The sequence below is a fragment of the Aythya fuligula genome, chromosome 19, assembly GCF_009819795.1.
Source record: "Aythya fuligula isolate bAytFul2 chromosome 19, bAytFul2.pri, whole genome shotgun sequence".
Classification (NCBI taxonomy): Eukaryota; Metazoa; Chordata; class Aves; order Anseriformes; family Anatidae; genus Aythya; species Aythya fuligula.
The window spans coordinates 4,644,681-4,667,383 of NC_045577.1; the positions used below are offsets into that span (position 1 = coordinate 4,644,681).

The 22,703-nt window shown below is 44.6% G+C and overlaps 1 protein-coding gene across 8 annotated transcripts in view; it reads right to left on the minus strand.

The window, feature by feature from the left end:
* The window catches only part of RAPGEF1 (Rap guanine nucleotide exchange factor 1), an 85,620-nt gene that overhangs the window by 39,212 nt on the left and 23,705 nt on the right, over window positions 1-22,703 (minus strand). For all 8 annotated transcript variants that reach the window (XM_032200278.1, XM_032200277.1, XM_032200274.1 and 5 more), the window contains 5 exons: window positions 14,032-14,171; window positions 9,200-9,378; window positions 5,892-6,048; window positions 606-694; window positions 61-213 (listed from right to left, as the gene is read on the minus strand). In XM_032200278.1, the coding sequence (XP_032056169.1) occupies window positions 61-213; window positions 606-694; window positions 5,892-6,048; window positions 9,200-9,378; window positions 14,032-14,171 (718 nt within the window). The remainder of the gene's footprint in view (window positions 1-60; window positions 214-605; window positions 695-5,891; window positions 6,049-9,199; window positions 9,379-14,031; window positions 14,172-22,703) is intronic.

Here is a 22,703-nt window from a genome sequence, read left to right on the forward strand (position 1 = left end):
AAGAATATTGAAAAAAAAACAAGAGGCTGGTAAGAGGCACTGCTAGTTGGCCAGCATTACCTGTTTTCTGCCACACGAATGCAAGGCAGAGGGGGTTTAGGAGGTGCAACCTCTTCATCCATGGAGTCAGTCAGTAGCTCATTTGACTGAGTCATATTGGTCGTTTTGTTTAGGATCTCCATTTCTCGGTCTGTAAGAGGAAGTTCTGATGGGCTGTAACAAGCAAAATACAGATTGTAGATCATAAAACACCGCTGGAATGCAGCATGCTGACAGATTAATACGTACTTTAAATCATATGCCATGAGAGAAACCTACAGCAGAAGGCAGAATTCACATCTGCAAGTAGAATTAGATGTATGTACAGAATACAACGTGCACACCATGGCCAAGTGATGCTTCATTGCCAGATTTTGGTAACTTCCCTATTATGGCATATTGTTCTTTCAAGTTGTCCCACTGTAATGCATAAGACTATGTTAAAAAGCACTATGCTATCCATTGTGAAAAATATTTGAGTGCTTTAATCCAATTATCAGTAGCCAGAAATAATTGCAGCTACTGCATTAGATTGCATGCATGACACATGTTTGTCAGTGACCCACCTGTCAGATTTACATGCTGGTAAACTGGGTTTAACTGGGCTGGTGGGAGAGGGATGCTCCTGCTTTTCAATCGTGAGTCTGACCAGCTCCTGATGGGTGGAGGGGAGAGAAGAAAAAGGCAAGAATTATTACACATGTAACACTCAAACCTTCTAGGACAAAAAGGGATGCCACTGCAATGCACTCTTGGTTACCAGGTATGGATTAACATTGGCATGGACACCAAGAAAGCTGTGAGCTGGGTGTAAATCTGATACCACAAATGAGGTGGTGCAGGGAACAGCCTGCACCCAGCAGCAGTTTAGCCATATTTAAGCATTTTAGCCACAAATCGTGGCCTTATGGGGATTCTGCACAAAGCCACATACGTGTCTTTTTGCTGTGCTTCCTCTTCCCTCTGTCATCACAAGCATGTTTCCCACAATACTCTAGACAATGGCAAGCTGACTTTACATAAAGCACAGAAATACCTTCTGCAGTTAAGTATTTCATTTACCCAGTAAAAGAGTCAACTAATTGCTTTATATTCCATAAACAAGTCTTTCATGCATTCATTAAAAAAAAAAAAGGTTTTCTGTAAGATGCCCAACAACAAATTAAATAGTGAACACCTTTACTAAAAGGCCAGCTTCCCCCAAAGCCAACTTTTAACATGCTAGCAGTGGAAGTCTCAGTAATTCAGGGAACTATCACAGTGTATCTGCTATAGACAGATAAGGCTGCAGATAAAGAGATAAGGGCTGATAATCCTGAACTACCGGTCTGTCAGCAGTCAAAACCACAATCACTCACAGCAGAAGGATGGAGAGAACATTTTACAGGTGTCTGAGGCCAACAAAGAGATCTACTGCTCACAAACACGTGCCCTCTTACAGCTAGGCTGGATAACTGGCAGCGCCTCCTGACTGTACTGGCTTCCCAGCATATTATGCAAAGGAAATTATATGGGATCAATTTTTTATTCTGTATATTTTTTAAAGCAGCCTGAAGTACAGTGTCATCATTCCGTTATCATCGTCACATTCACGCCTGTTGAGGTCAGAAACTGTCACTGCCTCTTCCTTCTGAGGAATGAGAATATTCTAGCCCACGTATTTCTGTATAAGGCTCTATTTAAAGCTGAACTTCCACAAGACAGCAGATGTACAACAACAGGAACAAAGTACTGCCCTGGATGTGCGAGGGATGGAAAGCACAGGCCATATCAAGTGTACACCCCAACTGATTTGGGTTTAGACATCACACTCAGAATCTCGGTGGGAGCTTGGGCACAGAAATAATTTACACCGTGTCCCCCCGGCACACAACAAAACGCTCAGCTGTAAAGAAGCTGTCTTGGAAAATCCCCCACACATTGGGGAGGAAGAGAGCACCCAAATGTCCGTTTGGGCTAAGGCTATGAACCTGTTCCTGTCTGGGGCAGACAGAGAAGAGCCCTGGCCAGGAACAGCATTTTCTGAGAAGCCTCGATAAGAAAAAGCCCAGCACTAGGCTGACCACAGCCGAGCACCTCACCAACACCACCTCCAAACAGGGCCACATCTGCCAACAGGTAAACGCTGGGCAAAGACGGACACAACACTGTCAGGGCTTCTGATAACCTCTAATGTTCCTGTGGTAAGGTACATCACACACTACATAGAAAAGTAAAATAATTAAGGCTCTTTTATCACAGAAGAACCACACAAGCAAAGCAGATACTGAATTGACCTCAGATTTCTCTGATGAATGTCCCCAGGTCCCCAGCTCTCATAGGAGAAACTGATTTTTGAAGATGGACTTTCCACTGTTTCATTCTCTCTTTCAGAATGATGTTTAATCAAAAACTTGCTATTCCTTTTCGACTTCCAAATTCCCCTATAAAGGTTACAGAGCATCACAGGAATGGGAGCCTACAATCCCCAAACAAGGCTTTTCTGTGAATTGTGCAATTTGGAAACCCGAGTGACACCGCTTGATGCCTCTGGCTGCAGCCGGCCCCACGCTCTGAGTCAGTGTCAGGAGTGAGTGGTGACCCAGGGGATTGTCACCTCCTGCCTTCGGGACAAACCCCCACTGCTGAAGAGGTTTCTGGAGACTTCCCTGGGCTCAAACCTACCCTGCAGGACCACCAGGTGCTCCCGAGCAAGAGCAGCCACACAGTGCGTGATAAGGGAAATAAAACACTTGGGCATTCAGACCTAAAGCCAAAATGCTCCATAGATGCTCCTGGCCACAGAAAGGGCTATGGAAGGAAAAATGCCCCCATCATTTGTCATCGTTACTGACACCCAGGGCCAAAGGGCTCGGGAAGCTTCCCTGTTACACCGGCTGCTGTGGCTGCACGCCTGCCCACCACATGGGAGCGTGTGTTACAAGGTGAAACAGGCACGTTTGGCTCTAAAGTGTCTTCAGAATTATTCAGCACATGGCTGCTGTGGAGACGAACAAATAATAAAACCACACACCAGAGACACTGAGACAACAAATGACTGACAACACCTGAGGGGACCACTTCTTCCTCTAAACTTAGACAAACACCACCGGATTGCCCAGACCCTGGCTTTTTCTCCTCTCCCCTAGCCCCAGAAGAAGAACTGGTGTTTGGAAACCAAGCCAGGACCTTCAGCGTGCACACCGAGGTAATCAGCATGCGCCTGAGCCAGATGCACGTTGCGCTGTTCGTTATCAGCAAGCAGAGATACCTGCAGCAGTAATTAGAGCTAATTAAAGCCTCTCCACAAACTTACGCTACTTCAGCAAACTGGAAATTCCAAATGAGGCGCTTTTTAAAGAAGTTATGTAATCAAAACAAGGATTTTTTCTTTCCTGTTATACACAGCTAGCAAGGCGCTAAAACCTGAGATGAAAACAGCAAATAACACAAGCGAAGCAGAGACTCGTTCGTGCTCAGTTCTGAAAGTAAAGGGGGAAGTAAGCACTGAAATGTGGAAGTGGAGCTGTGTGATCTGCCAGAAAAACAAGAAAAGCTCCCCACAGCAGAGAAGTGTCCAACTTCTCAGTTCTGCTTCCAGATACGAAGGCTGCCTTGGCCCTTCTAAAATAAGCCTCGCTCCTTGCTAGGCAGCAGGAGATGAGCTCGAGCCACTTCCAAACGCTGACCCGAGGATGGGCAGACACATCCATATCTGCCCAGACGGCCTCACATCTGCTCTAATCACGCTCCGAGCTGACCAGACACGAGCCAGCTCCAAGTGGACGGCCAAAATAACTTTTAGTCCAACGGCAAGAGGAGACTGCTACATCCACGCTGCTCAGCAGGGCTTAACAGCTCAGGCGTAGCGGTGCACGGACATCCCTGCATCACTTCCAGCAGACGTCCCAGAGCTTCCCCCTCCGACAGGCACGGTGCTTTGGCTGGGAAGCCACAGGAACCAGGTGTTTAAATCTTGCTTGAAGTGAAAGGACAGCCGGTGTCCGAGTCTGATGCAACGAGACCGCACCACTGTAGCCTGGATCCTGTGCTAACACGGGACCCTACAGGTTCATTAAGTGAACCTGTTCATTAAGCTGGGTGAACTGTCTCACTGTTTACTGGGGTCCTGAAGTTCAGCTACCACGGTGCAGATTTCCACGTACTACAAATTGCTGCTGAATTCCAACGCTAACAGAAGCTGGGATGTGACGCTCAACTCTTCTTCTCCACCCTGCTGTGCAAATTTAATACTGGCTTTACCTTCCAAATCTGGAGCTTAAAGTTGAAGGGCATATTGTGCAAAATAATCCTGGAAAATCTGTCATCTTTTGGTGATGGAAATGTTTTGTTTGAAAGATGTTTGTTTTAATGGCTCAGCAAGTCACACTAGGGTTTAGTAGCTGTGCTTAAGTAACGTTACAGAGATATTCAGAGCACGCAAACAACACACCAAGACTCCTGAAAACGTGACAGGCAAAGCTTGGGAGATCCATTTGATTTTTACATTTAACTCTGGGTAACAGAAACTAAACTGAGTTTGAGTACAGTGAAAGATAATTGCTCCTGATATACCAATCCAATTGAAAAACCTGCTGCAGATCTTCAAAATCTACCCCAAATGTCCTACTGTGCTTCCTTTAAACATTCCTCTTTCAATTCAGCCCTGCTTAACTTTCTCTACAGTTTTCAGAATAAGATTTCTAGGAGATATGATGGTCTCTCCACCAGTGTCCTGAGCCTGTGTCAAGCAAACTTTTAACTGCAGTGCCAGGACAGCTGAACGCACAACTTCTGTGGCCATCAGCAGAGGGAAAACAGTAAGGGACAGTAAGAAATAATAGGTACCAAAAACTTACTGGGAGGTAGAAGAGAAGCCAACAGATTTTCCTGGGTAGGGCAGGGAGGGAATACTGTAAGCAGGTCTCACAAAGGATACAAAGGTTTCTGTTAAACGTTTCCATTAGTTATGCAAAATTAATCTCCAGAAAACTGAGCTTAGCTCATCACCGGTCCCACACCCTAATCCAACTGCTGAAAGCGGTGACGTATCACTGACAAATACCTTGAACCTTACGTTAAAAGATGAAGTTGGAATCTTTGTTTCTCTGTAGGCATTGACAGGAAGCATTTCCGTTAAATTTTGTCTAGACATAAAATATACAAACTCTGACCTGTAATCTGCATGGGAGATGGGGAGAATGGCTTGCTGAAAAATTAATAGAATCACAGAATCACAGAATTTTCTAGGTTGGAAGAGACCTCAAGGTCATCAAGTCCAACCTCCAACCTAACGCTAACAGCCCTCCACTAAACCATATCCCTAAGCTCTACATCTAAACGTCTTTTGAAGACTTCCAAGGATGGTGACTCCACCACTTCCCTGGGCAGCCTGTTCCAATGCCTCACAACCCTTTCAGTGAAGAAGTTCTTCCTAACATCTAGCCTAAAACTCCCCTGGCTCAACTTAAACCCATTCCCCCTCGTCCTGTCACCAGGCACGTGGGAGAACAGGCCAACCCCCACCTCGCTACAGCGAGGAAGGAAAACTATATTGAGCAATAGGAAAAAACTAGAAAAAACTAGATTGAGCAATACAATGCTCAATAAAGAATTAGGGCTTCTTGCAAGCCATCCAAATGCCAGGGTAAACATTTTAGAAGTGCACACTAATGGTGAAGCCATTTATGCTAGTCTTTAAACAGCACACCAAGCAGGATCATTTCACTTACTGAGCTGTTGATCTGAAGTAAGTTTACTGAAGCCAAGAATAGATCTTACCTGCACTTCAAAACTTCAGATTTTCACCTAGATCTTTTCTAAAACACAGACACTGTATACTTTCTATAATGTACAGTACTTGTCTCACGTACCTTAACTCCATCCAGAACAGCTTTTATGACATCCTTAACTGTTGTCACCATCTCCTTGTCTTCCGAATTCACACCCTCCAGCATCACTTGATCAGACCAGCGAATGAGATTGGCCAGACTCTGGTACACACGGCTGTAGCAGGATGAGATGGCAGAACTGGACGGCATGGAAGGAAATAGACAAGAAAAATAAATAAAATGAAATTGTGGAGATAATACCAGAAGTTTCTACAAAGTGCTTGACTTAAAGTGTATTTCATACTGTTAAAATTTTGATTGTGTCCTCTGTTGTTCTCTTTTTAACTCTGACATTCATCATTTGTGTTTAGCAGGTGACAAAGCCAGGGTTTCGACTCCGTTTCTGTTGCTCTCCTGTTCACCAGTACCAAATGGAACAACAGCATGAAAGTACAACCAACCCATTATCTGGGCTGCAAGTCAACACAGCAATGCTCAGAAGAATGCTCTTCCCCTTTTAATTTATACCTCCATCCTATGCCTTAACTTCAAAGGTAACTACTGTATCCTGTAGTTAAGTCTAATTGATATTATTTCAGCATTAACTATGCTTTTCTTCCTCCTTATTAACTCTCCCAAAAACGTCTTAGATAATTGAGAGATGACTATTCATTCTTTTACAAATCATTTTCTCACTGTTTATAACGCCTGAAAACATGTAATTAAAACTTGCTTCTTAACAGAAATTGAACTGAATGAATTTCAGGTCTGGAAGAGGAAGGGTGTTGCTTTGTTTTGCTTTTAATGAGAAACAGAACTGAAGCTATTGTTCTGAAGGAAAAAAAAAAAAGAATTTTGGAAGGATGACAACTCCAAATAAAAGTTAACTGTAACAACAGTGCTTGCAGGCATTTTCCTGGCTATTCTGAAAACACTTACTTCATTACTAAACAAGGTGTGCTAACAGGACTGCTGATGGCAATGCTTCAACAATTCTTTGTAAAGTTAAATCAATTTCAAACTGCATCAAAACCATAAAGAGATAAGAGAAGGTGCAATCTTGCCATCATTACTGATAAGAGTGTTCTGAACCTTCCCGTTTCTGTCTGGTATCCATTTTACACTGGCTTAACTCCAGTAATTTCATTATCTGTGAGAAGAGAATCAAGCCCACAAACTTCAATGAGATTATTGAGGTGAACCAGGTTTGCAGAACCAGGGATAAAACTATTGTCAAGTTACAACCAGAGGGATACAAACAATGGCAAGTGCTTTTCTGTTTGTTTGTTTTAAAAGCATGGTGCTTGCCAGTTGTTCTAATTTTAAACGAAATTATCTTCGTAGGAGATATTTCCCAAATAGGGCCCTCCCCCATCTCTTTCTATGGCTTTGATTTCTTTGCCATTAATCTTCAGCCTGCTTCCTCCTAAAGAGGCAGTAATTGAAAGCCCATTCTGTGCTAGATTTAATTACTTTTTTCCTTGATGCAAATGCTTCCCCTCAAGCAAAAAGAAGTCCAACAGTAATTGTAGGGCTTTCTTCCACACTGACACAAGCCTTGCTTGCTTTTCTTGAGGGGGATTTACCATCAAAACCACCCCTTTATGCCCTGCCACGACTCAAAATAAAGCGTACAGGTAGGCATGAAAGGACATGGCTTTCTGAGAATGTCAAATCCCCTTTTTATCTGTGAAGTCAAACAAGGCAGAACATACACACAGGATCCGTGCTGTAATGCATGCCATTTCCAGAGTGTACAGACTGCTCCACTGACAACTAGCCATAAAAGTTCTGTTCACGGGCTAACTGAGGATATCCAATTGTCGAGGCTACACTACCCTACTACTAAGAGAGAGGTTATAAGGGATTTGAAGAATAGAACCGTCTGAAATATTGCTGCTGCTGCTGCTAAAGACCATGTAGTTGGTATTTATTTCCAAATATATTATTGGAAGAAAAGATCGCCCAGCAAACACCCAGTAGATACACAAATCAAAGCGAGTGACTACAAAGATGACATTTTCTATCTATCCTAAAAATATTTGCTGACATTTTACATGTTCTCCTGATGTAAGGGGAAAGTTTGTTCTTTCTTTTATTAAGTGAAAGCAGGTGCTTGTCAGAAATTTAATGACTGTGGGAAACCTGATAGCAAGGGAAGAAACTTCTGTGTCTGAACCCAGAAGCCTGGTGAATGCTCCAATTCTAACAGCTATTGCTCTTTGTACTTCTACAAACCTAACCTAAATTGCACGTCTCCCGTCCCAGCCACAGCTCTTAGTCACCCATTGTGTCCTTCCATTTGTACTGTCACAGAAAACCAGGCCCTATGCATCAGGACCAAAAAGCACTAAGCATCTGTTTATGAAATATCAGCACCCTACAGCTAGCTGTCTTAGCCATACCATAAACCTTTCCTGCATCAGAACTGAAATAAACATCTCAAACAAGAAATTTGGAGATGCTTACTGGGAAAACAAACAGGAACAGTGCAAAAACTGGCAGGATTCAGAAACCAAAAATCTGTGCATTTCTTGCTTAATTTTGTGCTTTTGTCTGTGTGTGCTAGTTCTGCTCATTCTTTATTATTCAGCGATGTTTGCTTGCTTTGTTTAAATCAATTGCTCCAGCATCTATGAACAGCAGCTGTATCTCCGTGGCTTGATGACTCCACAGACTCTTATAATGCATGCTGAGCTTTGTTTTGGCAAATTTCTACATCTTTTTTGGCTTCAAACTCATTGCCTAACTGGTTAAAACATAATACAGTAGGCATCAGAGCAAACCTATAAATAATCTGTTGAGAGCACACAGGAATGAACTTGAACTGGCTAATCTACTGAAATACATCTGTTTACTTCTGTTCTGTATCTGGTCCAGTAAATTCAAAACCAAAGCAGCAAACAGTACAGGCTGACTTCTCTAATATCGGGACAGATAAACTGAACTCAGAAAGGGATTACCCTGAAGATAAGCTGTTTTTCAGGTAGAAGCTATTGGACTTTGCTAGCTTTTAGCATACTACCATGGACTTCAGAAACCGTACAGAATTTAGAGAATAAGATAGCTAGTAAATGATGAATTTCTACATTCATGCTAAGAATCAGTCTTTCCTCCTCTCTGAATCCATTCTAACTTGTTTTATCTTTCCATAGCATGGGCTTCTTCACAGCAGGGAGTTTGCTTTTAAATTACGTTTAAAAACTACCGCATAATTAATAAAAATGGTAGTCAATTTATTAGCTACTACAGCATTTTTTCTGTCTCCTGTGTGATATAATTCTTCAGACTTAAGAAACAAAGAAGCTTGCAGATCTGTCATATTTCCAAAACCAAAGAAGGAAAGTTACCTTTGTTGGATGCGTGGATCAGTCTGCACCAAGGGGAGGATGGCTTCCAGCACTTTGCTTGCTGAACCTGGCAGCATCTCTAAAACTTTCTTATCAATTGCCATTTTGTCCACAATAGTCTTAAAGTAGCGCAATGCACTGACAACCTCCTTCTCCTTTTCCTCTAGCCACGATACGTTCTAGAGAAGAAAGGGAGAGAAATATTAAAACCTCAGCATTTTTAAGGGCAAAGTTACTTTAACTTACCTGAAGGACAGCGAAACTCAAGAGAAATACTCTGCTTCAGAAGACTGGAGAAAACCCCTTCCACCACAAACACTTCAAATTTAATTCTTACTCTTTCAAGAAAATAGTGCAAAATTGAACCAACATTTTGACTTTCTGAATTACAAGATGCACGTTCCAAATTGAAGGCTAATCGAGATCAGTTTTTGGCTAAGATTCACACTACTGATGACTTCTAGGGCATTACTTTGAAACCAATGCACCAATCTGGGAGAGTGAAAGAAAAAATCTACTAAGTGCAGATACGTAATGATAATGAAAGACAAGAGGCAACGACTACCTGTTTTAATAAAGCTGTCCTCCTGAAAAGAACCCGTACAAATCTCAGACTCCAAAACAATCCCGACAAGATGCCTCCAACCTTGACAGTGACACGTACGGTGTTCACCTTTATCATCCTGAGTAGTTCAGCTGATTGCTATATGCCTACTCATTTGAAACAAGTCTTGTCTCTCCGTTTCCAAATAAAAACCTCCTTTCCAGTCTCCAGTCTAATTCATTTTGTGCTGCTGCTGTAACAAGGGAACTCGCACACTTTCCACAGGACAGACTGTGAAAGCCAAGTTTTGGCACCGGTGAGGGAATGCTAAAGAAGAGAAAAATTTATTGGAATAAAGCTGAGCTGTGGTCACCAACCTCCGTGCCATTGCCAACATTAAAAAAAGAAATTCATAAATGATATATGATATCCTAATGGCAATCTGGACAGGGATATATATTTTAAAAGTTTAACAGAGTATGCCTGGAGGACTTCTAGTGCCGCAAGTAGTTCCTAAGTGAGATTTAAATTAACTACTGAACACTGCTAGGAAAGGAGCCGAGAGCTTAGCAGAGTCAGGTTTCATCCATTATCTCTTCAGTAAATTCAGCCTCAAGAATTAATGACTTATGGGCATTGTGTGCTCCCCATACTCTTGTCAGCTGTTAAAATGCTGCTTTTCTCCAAAATCAGGCCAGCAGCCTGAAAGGTTTAAGGAAGAACAATTTATAGGCAGCATTGGTCAGTAATTTGGGGCCAGTTCCATAAGAGACTTAATCTCAAGTCCCATCTAGCTCTGATTTTAGAAGCCCAAGTCCAAATCCAAGACCTGCAAGCCACTCTATCATGTTCCATCTCTTCTGGGAAGTGCCCAAACTCTGCTGATGCTTCAGCTTCTGATGATGATGCCCACCAGGCACCTCAATCCCTGCTCCAAGTCGCCTGAACTCCACTGCTGAGGAGCATCCTGGCAAGCTGCTGATGTCAAAAATCCCATCTCCCATTCTTCAGGTGTGTGCCCTCACCAGTGCACAGACCATTCCAGGATATGGCGAGGCACTTCGTGTGAAATGACTGCAGATTTGAGGGATGGGAGAGGCTGTATAGTCCATGAGCTGCCTGACTGTGGGCCAGTGGTCAGAGCTCTCAAACAGAAGTGAAAAAATGGGGATCGCAGTTCCTGCTCTGATTAATGTTTATGCATTCATTCAACAACTGTTTCCTGCAGAAAGGCTTGTGACTTAATAGCTTAAACACTCTCCTAGAGCATAGCAGGGATGGGCCTGGCTCTTGATAGTTCAGGGCTGCGAACGACAAGTGGAAACACAAAGCGTTCTGCTGAGCGCATCAAGGCGTGCAACTCCAGCCACCGGACACTGCTCGGGGGACAGCCCATTTTTCATGACTCCCCTGCTAGCTTTTTTTGTTAACAAGCCTATAGGAGTGCTTTTTATGAATCCCCTTCTGAGGTCCAAAGGCCTCATATGTCTGTGTGAATACACACACACACACACAATCATACAAAAAGCCGGCATACCCTACTCAGAACTGCAGCTTCTGTTACAGAGCTCAGCAAAATCAATGTGTATTTATCTTTGAGGCTGAAGTTTCTGGTGTTCAGCGCTGTTCAGGCTCACCAAGGCCTGAGAATAACAGCAATAACTCTAGAAACGGGAACAGTAAGCCACCGGGATGGGAGTATCTCACAAGGGTAATGATACCAAGATCTTCCACCAAACATTGCAGTGTGCCCCTAAAGCCAAAGTAAACGTGGGATGGAATCCTTCTGGGTCGGTGAGAAAACCCGGGATGATCTCTTGTTTAATTCCCCAGCAGAGATGAGCTTGCCTCAGTAGCTAACTTATCGCCACGACAGAGCAGCTCTGTAACTGTGGGAGCCATGTGGGATTCAGCAATGACCCTCTGGGGAATTAAATGAGATAAATGTAATGTTCAGGCAAAGCAGCATCTCCTCCCCACTTCCCTGCCTGTCTGACACAGTTAGGTATTTCTGCCTGATTTTGAAAGGTTTCCCTTAAAAAAACATTACAAATGCATCGGGGATGAGATACAGAAGGGTTACAGTGAGCCGTATGGAATGCAACTGCTTATAAAAGCAGGAAAAGTCCATTTTTTCCCTAGACTTTGGCAGTGAAAATCCTATTATAACTTTGTATGTAGTGTTGAAGGACACTACTGTTCCTCCAGTATGCCCTCAGATAAGAATCAAAGACATGGCCCAAAAAAGGAGGGTCTGGAAAAAAATCCCTTTATTTTCCCCATGTAGAGGTATAAAGGGGAAGAGGAGAAGAGGTGTGTGTGTGCTGAGCATAACCTTCACGTTACAAGTAGTGATTTTACATTAATTTTTAGTATTGCTATTTCTAGAGTGATTATCTACTTCAGGAGTATAAAAATAGCACCTAGCACTCAAGAGGGAGGAAAGGATGATTATTTAGCGTACCAAGTGTGTCTTCTGACACAAAATCTCCTATTTATCAACCAATCTTTGTACACAAGTGAGAGACCCTGGTGACAATCCAGGCATATCCTCTTCCCCACTCCCTCCACACAAAGCTAATGAGCTGACTATTTCCAGCTAACTGATTAGCTGGACAGTGGCTATTAAAATAGATATGGAATAAGCCAGGAATCAACAATATTTCACAGGACAAAGTGTATACAGCTTAAATAATTGTCTGCAATAATAAAAATTATTTCAAGTGTTTTATTTTCCAATTAAAAAATCCCATTCTGTACATTAAAAAAAGGCTCTACATATTCAGCATGCTTTATTAGTCATCTATCTTACACTGTTTATTACAGGAAAGAAAGAAAAGCAAAAGCTTTGCCTTTAATTAACACGCCACTACATATTTGCTATAGAATCGCATTTTGAAAACAGTATTTAATTTAAATTTATTTCATTTTTGATCACACATAAATTTAGAGGAAAAAAAAACAATGCATCCTCCACAAGCATTTCAGTGAATCAATCAATAAAAAGAACACTGGGAGAAAACTTCCCAGTAAAACAGTACAACACATTGGCAGAACAGAAATATGTTCTACATCATCCCTGGAAGTCTTCAAAAGACGTTTAGATGTAGAGCTTAGGGATATGGTTTAGTGGGGACTGCTAGCGTTAGGTCAGAGGTTGGACTCGATGATCTTGAGGTCTCTTCCAACCTAGAAATTCTGTGATTCTATGGTACGCCTCTGAACTGATCTCAACATACTGTCCTGAAATATTGTTGGACTTAAAAGCCTTCAAACAGAACTCACAGATTTTTTTAAATGTTTCTTGGCAGGAGTTCAGTGGGGCAAAGCAAGGTGCTCAGCTACCTGGAAAGCATATCTGTTGCCTCCTGGGGTACAAACTACAGCGTGGAAAATCAAAGCCTCATCATCTCCCCTATGATGGAGCAGAATAGGGCTGGGAAGCCCTGCAGCCATTCCACTGGGTGTTAAGCACATCGCACAGTGTCAGATAACTGTATCTTGCTGACTGCTCGCAACAGCACTACAACAATCCTCAGCAGAGATAAACTAAAAAAGTTTGCACGTCTGGCGCTGCACATTGGATGAGGCTTTCAACAACAACTGGGAAAGATCCTGAATTATCATAAATAACCTCGACTGTTCTTAACTTTTGGCTTAGATTTATGCTTGAAAACTGACTGCAACAGTACTGTTACGGAGAGAGCCTCCAGTCTACGCAATCGGGTCACAACGGCAGAGGAGATAACGCTGATAGGTTTGTGCTGGGAAGGAGTGCTCAGCCCTCAGCTCCTACAGGGCGTGAAGTATGTTGGACGTGAGGACCAGCGTGCTGGAATCAGCTGCTGCTTCAATGCGCCTGGTTGACTCTCCCTGCTAACGTCATCAGAGATTGCGCACGTCTCTGGACGAGCTTCAAGGATTTGCTCACCTAGGTTTGGGGTTTTTTAAAGGATCACGCCCCAAAACCAGGCAGTCATTTGGAAGCTGTAAGAATAATCATAGGGTGTGCATGCTGGGAGGATGTCAGGCATTAAGCTGCATTCCATAAGGAGATGTTTAAATAATGATGGAAGGAGGTCTCGTCAGCATCTCAAAAAAGGAAAATACGTCTCTTATTGCATAGTTTGTAACTAACCGTAAAGTAACCCTGAAGTTCCCCGACATATCTGCAGAATTCTGCATGGGACAGTCACACGCTGAAAGCAGGGCTGCAGATTTTGATAAACTGAGTATCAGCAAGCAAGAAACCAGCAAGGCTAACAGAACATGTCCTTCATCTGCTTACTTTGTTCGCTGACTTCTCTGGTGTTTTCACTGTCAGGTCAGCTTGCTTTCCTTTCTTTGAAGGGGTCCTCTTTATCTTTGGTGAATGAAACTTGCCCTTCAACTTCATAGTGAACGAGGAGAGATGGGAACGCTCAGAATCTAGAAAGACACAGAAATGCGTTACTGGATTAGGGTGAAGTTGTTGAAAACAGGGAAATTGTGCTACAGCATTATCTGGGAAACCAGCCTACGAAAAACATTGCAACCATGTAAATTTATTGAGTGGAACAGGATAAAAAAAAATAATTGTGGCTCTTTATTATGTTTCCAACCACAATATCACCACCATTTCCTGCTTCCCCTCGGAGGCAGCAAGGCTGAAGTGCCAAGGCAGGAACAGCAGGCTTGCTATTGCTCTGCGCCTTGGAGAGAGAAGGAAAAACTCCTCTCTGAACAGCACTTATCTCCAGCAGGTCCCAGAGTACTTCACAAAGGAGGTAATCACTGTCCTTCTTTTGCAGATGAGGATGCTAAGTCAAGGGGATGAAGTGGCTTGTTGACACAGCAGGGGAAGAACCTGGGCTGCCTGAGCTCCTGCTCGCGGGGTCAGGAACCACCCTGGCCACACAGGCAGCTTCAGGAAAGGAAAGCACCGTCCGACCTCACACCCTTCCCAGGCTGCTGGTCCCTAGCTCCACCCGCTTGGTAGCACTGTTTGGTTGGGGCTCGATGAAATATCTGAGCAAAAACACCAGCCCCTGTCACTCACGGTGGATTTTGCACCAGAAGTACCCGCACAAACCACGAGAACAGAAGGAAGCACTTTGGCGCTGGTGCATCCCCGAAGAAGCTTAATTACAGGACTACTCAGAGCTTCTGAAGATCCTATTTTCAAGGGTTTCTGATCATCTGAAAGCAGAAGTCTCAAAGGTTCGCAGTCGTGCCACATGCAGGCTTACTGTTGCAATGTATTTTTATCTGTTCAGCCAGCAAGCTAAATAAAACCATGCTGCCTTGGACAGAGCAATTGCAAATGTATTTTAAGCAAACAGCACTTTAATAAATGAAGGTTTAAATTGCTCTCTAGTGACCCAGATAATTCAACAGAACTGAACTTATCTTTAACTACATTATCGAGAAAAGTAAGCAGTTTTGCTGCACGTTTCATTTTTCTTTTTGCATTATTTGGGAATTGACTGTGCTGCCCGTACTGAGTCAAAGCAGCAGAGCCGCTGGACGCAGCACTGCACCACCTCGTTAGCATGCAGCCTGCAAGCAGAGAAGGCTGCTGAGTCAAACCTAGCACCCAGCAGCTAAATACCACACCAGCGCGAGCACCACTCCTAATACTCAGAATTTACCTAACCACAGCTTGAAGGAAGGAACCGGCGCTTGTCTCCCTTTAAACGTGTTTTCCCGATAGGGTGTTAAGACCCTACTATTAACACCCTCACTGCAGCCAAAACTCCAGTCAGTCGGCTCCTCTGCATCAAACTTTTTCAGCCGTGCTATTAATGGAAAGCTGCATCAGCACCATTTATAACCCAGTCTGGCTGCAGACCTGCTCTCCATTTACAGGGTTCTCCAAGTTTTCTTTGTACCATAAAGTCCCGTTTAATGCACCGGGGAGGGAGGCACTAAAAACCTTGGTCACTGCAGATAAACCCAGACGTATCAATTGGCCTCTGAAGAATCACGGGCAGCAGCTGGCACCCTAACTTAGCAACGATTTACGTCATTGCTTTACATCCTCAAGGGGATCTCCAAACCTTTAAAACCTCTCTGGCTCCACAGTGTTGAAGGTCACCACTGAAAACAGCCCCTGGCTGCTGCGGTAATGCTCTCGTGCTCCATAATAAAAAAGGATTTATTTGGTACGTCATGTGAGAATTGCTATACACGTGCAGGTATGCATGCTTGCCAAAAGTAGTCATGGCTCAGACTTTATTTTTAAAAGGACTGGCAATTACAATAATTAATCTACAGGGAAAAGACAACAAATTGTGTCTGGCTCCTCCACGGACAGCAGTGAGCTCCAAACTGTCTGAGTAAGACAATGCTCAGTACCTACAAAACCCTTGGTTGCTTACGGTGATAATTTAGCCTTGGAGAGACAAGAAATTAGGAAGGGAGGAAGATTTCAGAAGGCTGCAATTTCCATTTCTCTTTGCCACCAGACATCTCTCCCCAGTTTTGGCAGCACATGAGCAGTTGAAGCAGTAAGAGTGCACGGTGAGGCACCTCAAAAAGGCAACGTCTTGTCAGTGAAGAAAGTTTCTCTTCTGCTGACAGCAGCCTGACCACTGCCCTTAGCCCTCTTTACTTTTCTGCCACATCCAGTGCTGAATCATTTGCATGGCTGTGCTCCGAGGGGACACAGATCTACAGAGCAAGGACAGGAACAAGTGGCTGGAGCAGAATGGGAACTTCCTAAAATAGTACTAATGAAGTAAAACAGCTGACATTTGTGAAATAATAAAGGTTATTGTGTGAACAGCCCTATGAAGACCTGCTTCGACGATCACACGTTCACACAGCTTTTTACTACTGTCTTTCCATCTACAATAGGCATTTTCCAGATCTCATCTGCTCATAAGTTTCTGATGCACTTGTAGTTAAACAAATGAGTCACAACCAATATGCTCTTACACTCAATTGCACATAGCACTTAAAATAGCGCTCTTCTTGTTCCAAGCACATTGCAAACGTATCTATTTCACCCTCAAACAGTTGGGTCTTAACCTTATTCTGCAGATGGGAAGCAGGCGCAAAGGTGAAGCAACTTGTCTAAACAGAGCACAGAGTGAGTCAGTGACTCTGGCGCAGAATCTCTCCATTTCCAAACATCAAAATCACGCCGCAGTCCCTGGTCCCTCTTCCGATATTCAAGAGCCAAGCTGCGGAGCTCCTGTGATGATATTCACTGAATGCCAACAGACATTCAGCGTGATGGGCTTTAAGGCTTTCAAGCAGATACATCATTCAAGCACTAGGAACAGAATTTGCATTTTAATGAAATTGGATGAAGCGGTATAAAAGAGAAGTCACGCTGAAATAAGAATGTATTCTAGATTAAAGGTGAAAGTGACCAAAGCTTTTACAGATGAAGAAAAGCAAAAAGCACAGCTGTGCAAGACTTCTTAGATTGGTTACCATTGCACTGGTTTGCTCTGAGAAGCTCACTTTCTGTGCACCACGTCCCATTTAAGTATGTAACATGTCCTACGTCTGCCCAGTGAAAAGTTCAAGCAGCACAGCCTGCCTTCACTGATCCAAAAATGTGATAACGTACACAGAGAAGAAACCAGAGCCATGGCAGTGCTCAAAATGCTTGTCCTGTCCCTCTGCACCTTCCTGCCAGCCTGCAAGAAGCAGGCTGTCAATGCAGCCTTGAGGTTGCTCATGAGCTCGGCAGCCTGCCCGTCAGAAATCACTGTTGTACTACTCCCTTCTCCTGTTGATGGATACCCAGCAGCGTTTCACTGAATTCCAGCACCACCTTCTGAGCTCCTCTTTCTCCTTTCTGGGCTGCAGAAGTAGGGTACCCGTACTTCTCTGAAAAGTCCAAACATTGGTAAGATGAATGGGAAGAGACAGGGTAATAAGCTGGATGCGGTGATTTCAGCTGGAATAGGGGAAAAAAAAGAAAATGCTGCATCAAAGCCTTTCTGTCTCAAAGCAACCGCTGACTTCCCATCCCCTCGTATGTCATGTCTGGATGCTTTGCTGCCACACACCAATGGAGAATAAAAATCCCTTCAAAATCACTTTACTACGGATTTGAGTGTCTTATTTCTGACCGGGAGTTTTCATACGTCACCCATTTCACGGCTAATTCCACCTCCCTGTTAATGAGGCTCCTGCTCTGCTGGGTTTGAACGCGCTCCAGCTGTTGAGTCACGGCCTCGCTGGGCTCAAAGCTCGTGTCCCCGAGGTGGGCACACACACCAGACACGAGAAGCCTTGCTCCATGCCTCGGCTCGACGTGGCCTTCCCACGAAGGGAAGGCAGGGAAGCGCTGCTCCATCCGCCACAATGCAGCCGTGCTGCCCCTTGGTTTGCTGAGAGCTTGGCCTGAGGATGAATAACCAGAGATTTCAAGCGGTAGGGGGTTAAGGGGCACGAGGGAAGGTGGATGAACCAGCTTACGTGTGAAGAAACCGGAGTGCTTAGGGGAAGGCTGGCAGGTCAAAGCCCAACGGCTACACCACCGCCACCATGGCGAAGTGGTTGTTTCCCACTTGGGTTCGAAAGAACACCAAAATGAAGACAAAACACTCATGGTGAATTCCACCAGCCTGGCCTGGCAGCGTATTACTTACTTTGAAGTCAAACTGAAAGTTCAGCGCCGTGCAGAGCTCAGGCACTGCAGACTTTCCCGGCCACCTCCTGCTCGAGCTGCGAGCGCTGCCCCATCTGATCGGAGCTTGCAGAGGTGGACGAGCGAAGCCCCTCGTCTGCTTCTGGGCTTCTTGGTAAGGTTTGTGTTACTACAGCACTGCTCGATGACAGGCAGGCTGCACCTGCATGGATGTGCCTTTTAACAGCTCAACTTGGGTGGTGTTGGCATTGCATTGAATACATAGAAAATGCAGTGTTTTTCTTAAACTACAGAATACAGGATCATAGCTATCCCTCACCTAAAAAACAAAACCCTCCACCATCTCTCTCTCTTTATGTGCTCACATACAGAAATTGTGAGGCTTTAGAGGACACAAAACCTTAAAAAAGGGTTAAAGTTCATTTTCCATCTTGCACTGATTCTCCAGGCTCGTTGGAAAGAACGAAGTAGTCTAAAATCTTATCCCACAAATGGTTCCCTTTTTAAAGGCCATTTGGGTCTCTGCTGGATGCACATATTTAAAAGCTATCAGATTAAAAATAACAGAGAACATCTCTCCCAGTGTCGTAACGAAGCTATTGTGCACATTTTTAATCAAGCGCTCCTGCCATTTGTGCCACGAGTCCTTTGAACACAGAGGTGACTTACGTAATGAATTACACAACAATGCCCATTAAAATGGCATTTGTTCCCCTGGGCACAGCTCGATCATTTGTGGAAGACAAAAGGCAAGTTGCAAGGCTTCAACTAAACCCTCGCTGACTGGGACTTTAAGGGTTCAGAAGCAAAAGGGAAAAATAATTAGAGAGAGTTGAAAATGACCTTTCTGCTGAGCCTGCCCACTTGGTGCTGCGGCGCTACCGAACGAGGCAGCAGCGATGGGAACGGGTTCCTGCCCCTCCAGACCCAATTCTGCTGCCAGGAAAACAAGAGGACAACCAGTTCACAACAGACAGATAAGAGCTACTGACCGTAAATGCAAAATATACTGCAAAGCATGGATCTGTAAAGATCTTAGATGAGTATCACTGGATTTCCCAGCCACCTTCCTTCCACCTTCGCTCTAAGCAAAGGGCTTATCTAATGGGCACTTGTAAGTACACAGAGCTGTGGGGCCTTTGCCCTAACTGAAAGCTCTCCAGTAATGCAAACACTAAAATAAGAACAAATAAAGGAAACCCGAAGCCTCTGAGCTGTGCAGAAATGTTGCTCTAACCAGAAACTCCTCAAGCATCCTCCGCAGAGGAACTGGCAGAAGGATGGACCCGAAGCTCATCGGCGTGCTGTGGACAAGGCAGGGCTATGGCAGGGGCCCTTTTCCAGTCCTTTCGTGGTGGAGGGCATCTCTGTCTTTCTTGAGACAAGAAGTTCCAGCCTGTCACCACGTGTGTACGATGACGGAGAGGAAGCACGAGGCCTCCAAGGGTGAAAGGAGCAGAAAAGGAGGGGAACCCCAGGCACGCTCTTGGCTTTCGCACCTGCCCCGCGCAGCTCAGTCCTCCATCAGCAGCTTTCTGCCTCATTTCACGCCCCCTTTCTCAGAAGTCCTAGGGATGGATTAGAAGCCTAAAGATGCTGATACGCAGCACTTGTGTAATGCTGTGCGCTCTCAAAAGGATGAGCTGAGATCCTGAACACAGAGAAGACAGAAGAGAATTTCAATATTCTGTTAGAGAATTTATCTGGAGACAAAAAAAAGACCTGGTAAGGGATTCAGAAAGAAAAAAAAGAAAAAAAAGGGAGGGTCCCGTGTCAATCAGGAAGCGTGCCCACCCTAACCTTTGTACCCTAGGTGGAGCTGGCCGTGAGCTGCTCCAAGGCCCCCTCCAGGGAATTTGTTTGCTAGGAGAGCGGCCAGGTTTTAGAGGAAAACGGCAGAGGAGGGGCAGCCTGAGAATCAAACAATGGCTCTCGAGTGCTGGAGAAACTTTTCCTTTAACATCACGTCACCTTTGAAGCAGCCAGCGTTTGGAAGCGGAAAGACCGACTGCCCTTTTTTCTTTTTTGGCAACATTACAGTGAATGAGCATAAACCAGCGAGCATTAATGATGTGCAATGACAGCACACAAACTTCTATGGAAAAGGGAGGCTCAGTTCCCTCTCAGCTGGCCAGGCTCTGCTCAGTGACTCACAGCCTTCATTATTTTTTATGCCGCCCTCTGGGGCCTCCAGAGGAAGCAAAACATTTTTATTTGTCAGAGAGCACATTTTTATTTTGATTTTTTTTTTTTTTCTTTCTAAGCAACCATGAATGAGACATCTCCAGCTGCAGCAACCTCATGTGGAAAGAGCTCGCAGTGTTTGCAAGGGAATTGGGAGGCTCGCAGGGCAGCTTATCAATTCAGCCACGTTTCCCGACTGCAGCAGAAAGGATTGGATCAGTCAACGACAGGAATTTTATGGTGTGCCAGTGGTACGGCTCTTCTTCCTTCCAGCTGCATGTTTGGAAGCAAATCTTCAGTGAGGAAGAGAGGGTGCACAACACCGAGCAGCAAGTTTGGAGCAGCTCGTGGGGTTACCTCCTCGTCCTCTTTTAGCTCTTTTAGCCTGAAATATTTCAGAACAGAGGAATCACCTTGCATGCGGATGCACAAACCAGGAATCCTTCAGCTGCTGGAAACATTGTAGCTACCCAACTGGTTTGCAGGAAAAAAGAAAAGGAAAAAAAAAGGACAAAGCGACGATTAATTGAACAAGGAAGGAATTTATGGGAACGGAACTTTGCTGCTCTAGTTCAGTTTCCTCCAGCACGCCAAAGCTTCGAGACTTCTTTCTGAAAGATGCTGTAATGCATTGATAAGCAGCAGTCAGGGCTTCTGCTCTGCTTTATCTGAAAGAGTCGCTGCAGCAGACGGGTTCCCTATCAGCTCGCAAGCAGAAACGCTGCCGGTTACCGAATCACTAGCAAACCTTTGTGCAGCATCTGGCGAGTCGCTGGTAATTTCCCATTTAAGTACTGATTTTGCACAGCCCTGCGAGCCCGAGAGAGCTAATGGGATTACAGCACTGGTAACACGACTCGTGGCTCCCCTGTGCCAGCAACACTGAAACAACACCAGAGTCGAGCGGCCTCCAACATCAACAGGACCGCTGGGGTCCACGCTCACCATGGTCTGTGCAGAAAAACCACTGAGGCTGCTAACTAAACATTTAAATCGGAAAAAAAAAAAAAAAAAAAAAAAAAAAAGAAAAGAGAGAGAAACCACAAACAGGGCATAGATTCTGCATTACTTCAGCAAGCAGCTCTGAACGCAGAAATCACAACGGTTGCAAGGGAGTCTGTGTTCACCAAACATGCCTTAATATGGGGGCCGTGGGCATCCCCACTCGTCTCACGGCTTTATGAGGCTGTAGTCATGACAGTGATTCAGCCAGCTAAAAATAAAGCCCTGCAGGCTCAAGTATGTGTGCAGTACCTGAGTCACTCCATGCTGCAGGGAGCGTGTGAGCCACAGCTACATCCTTCCATTCAGCTGCTGCCACGGCCCAGCAAAAAGCCCTGCAACCCATCCCAGCTTCAGCTCTGCCTCCCCTCTTCTTGTTTTACATTTAGACTCTTCCCCACATTGAAAAAAACCTTCGCTAGACTTGTGTTACAGCCGGGCGGCTGCTAGCTTTGAAACTCAGACCTGAAAAGCTGTAAGGCCGTGTTGCTGGAGCTGTTTATCCATCTCCAAGGTGACAAAATGTCGTCACCCGCGCTCTCCAGGACAGCGAGAACCACCGTGGTATTTTAGATGCTTTAGGGAAAAGCCTAATTGCTCACAACCTGCCTGCAGGTTCAAAAGCAGAAAAACAGGGTAGTAAATGAGTCCTGAGTTCGCATCGGTCCCACAGCACCAGTTTTGAATGGGAAACTACTCAGCCTTCTTTCATCCTTGGAGAGAAACCTCAGCTCCCATTCATTAGGCGATGGAAAAGAAAAGCTGGCTCGGATCTGCCTGACACAATTTCCAGTTGCTTTGGACACTGCTAATTATAGACATTTTATTTTTGACCTCTGATTACACACTCTTTACACATTCGGTCTGAACTGCAAAGCTAACCCTTGTTTTCTAGTAGGCTTGGGAGTAACCTTATCCACTGCCCAAAAGGCACTCCCCACGCTCCTCTGGGCTGCGCTCAAGAAGTAAGATCAAAACATGGAAAATATGTGCTTAAACACGCTCGATTTTATTTCCTTCTTTAGCGAGTGCCATAGATTAAGGGCAGCAGTCCAGGTGAGAATGTGATGTAAGCTCTTTTCCATGAACGCTAGGAGATGAGCTAACTCCTCGTTTCTCCCTGTCCTGACTGGCGCCGTGTCCCCGGGGCTCAGATGCTGAAAGGCAGATATTGGGTTCTGGGA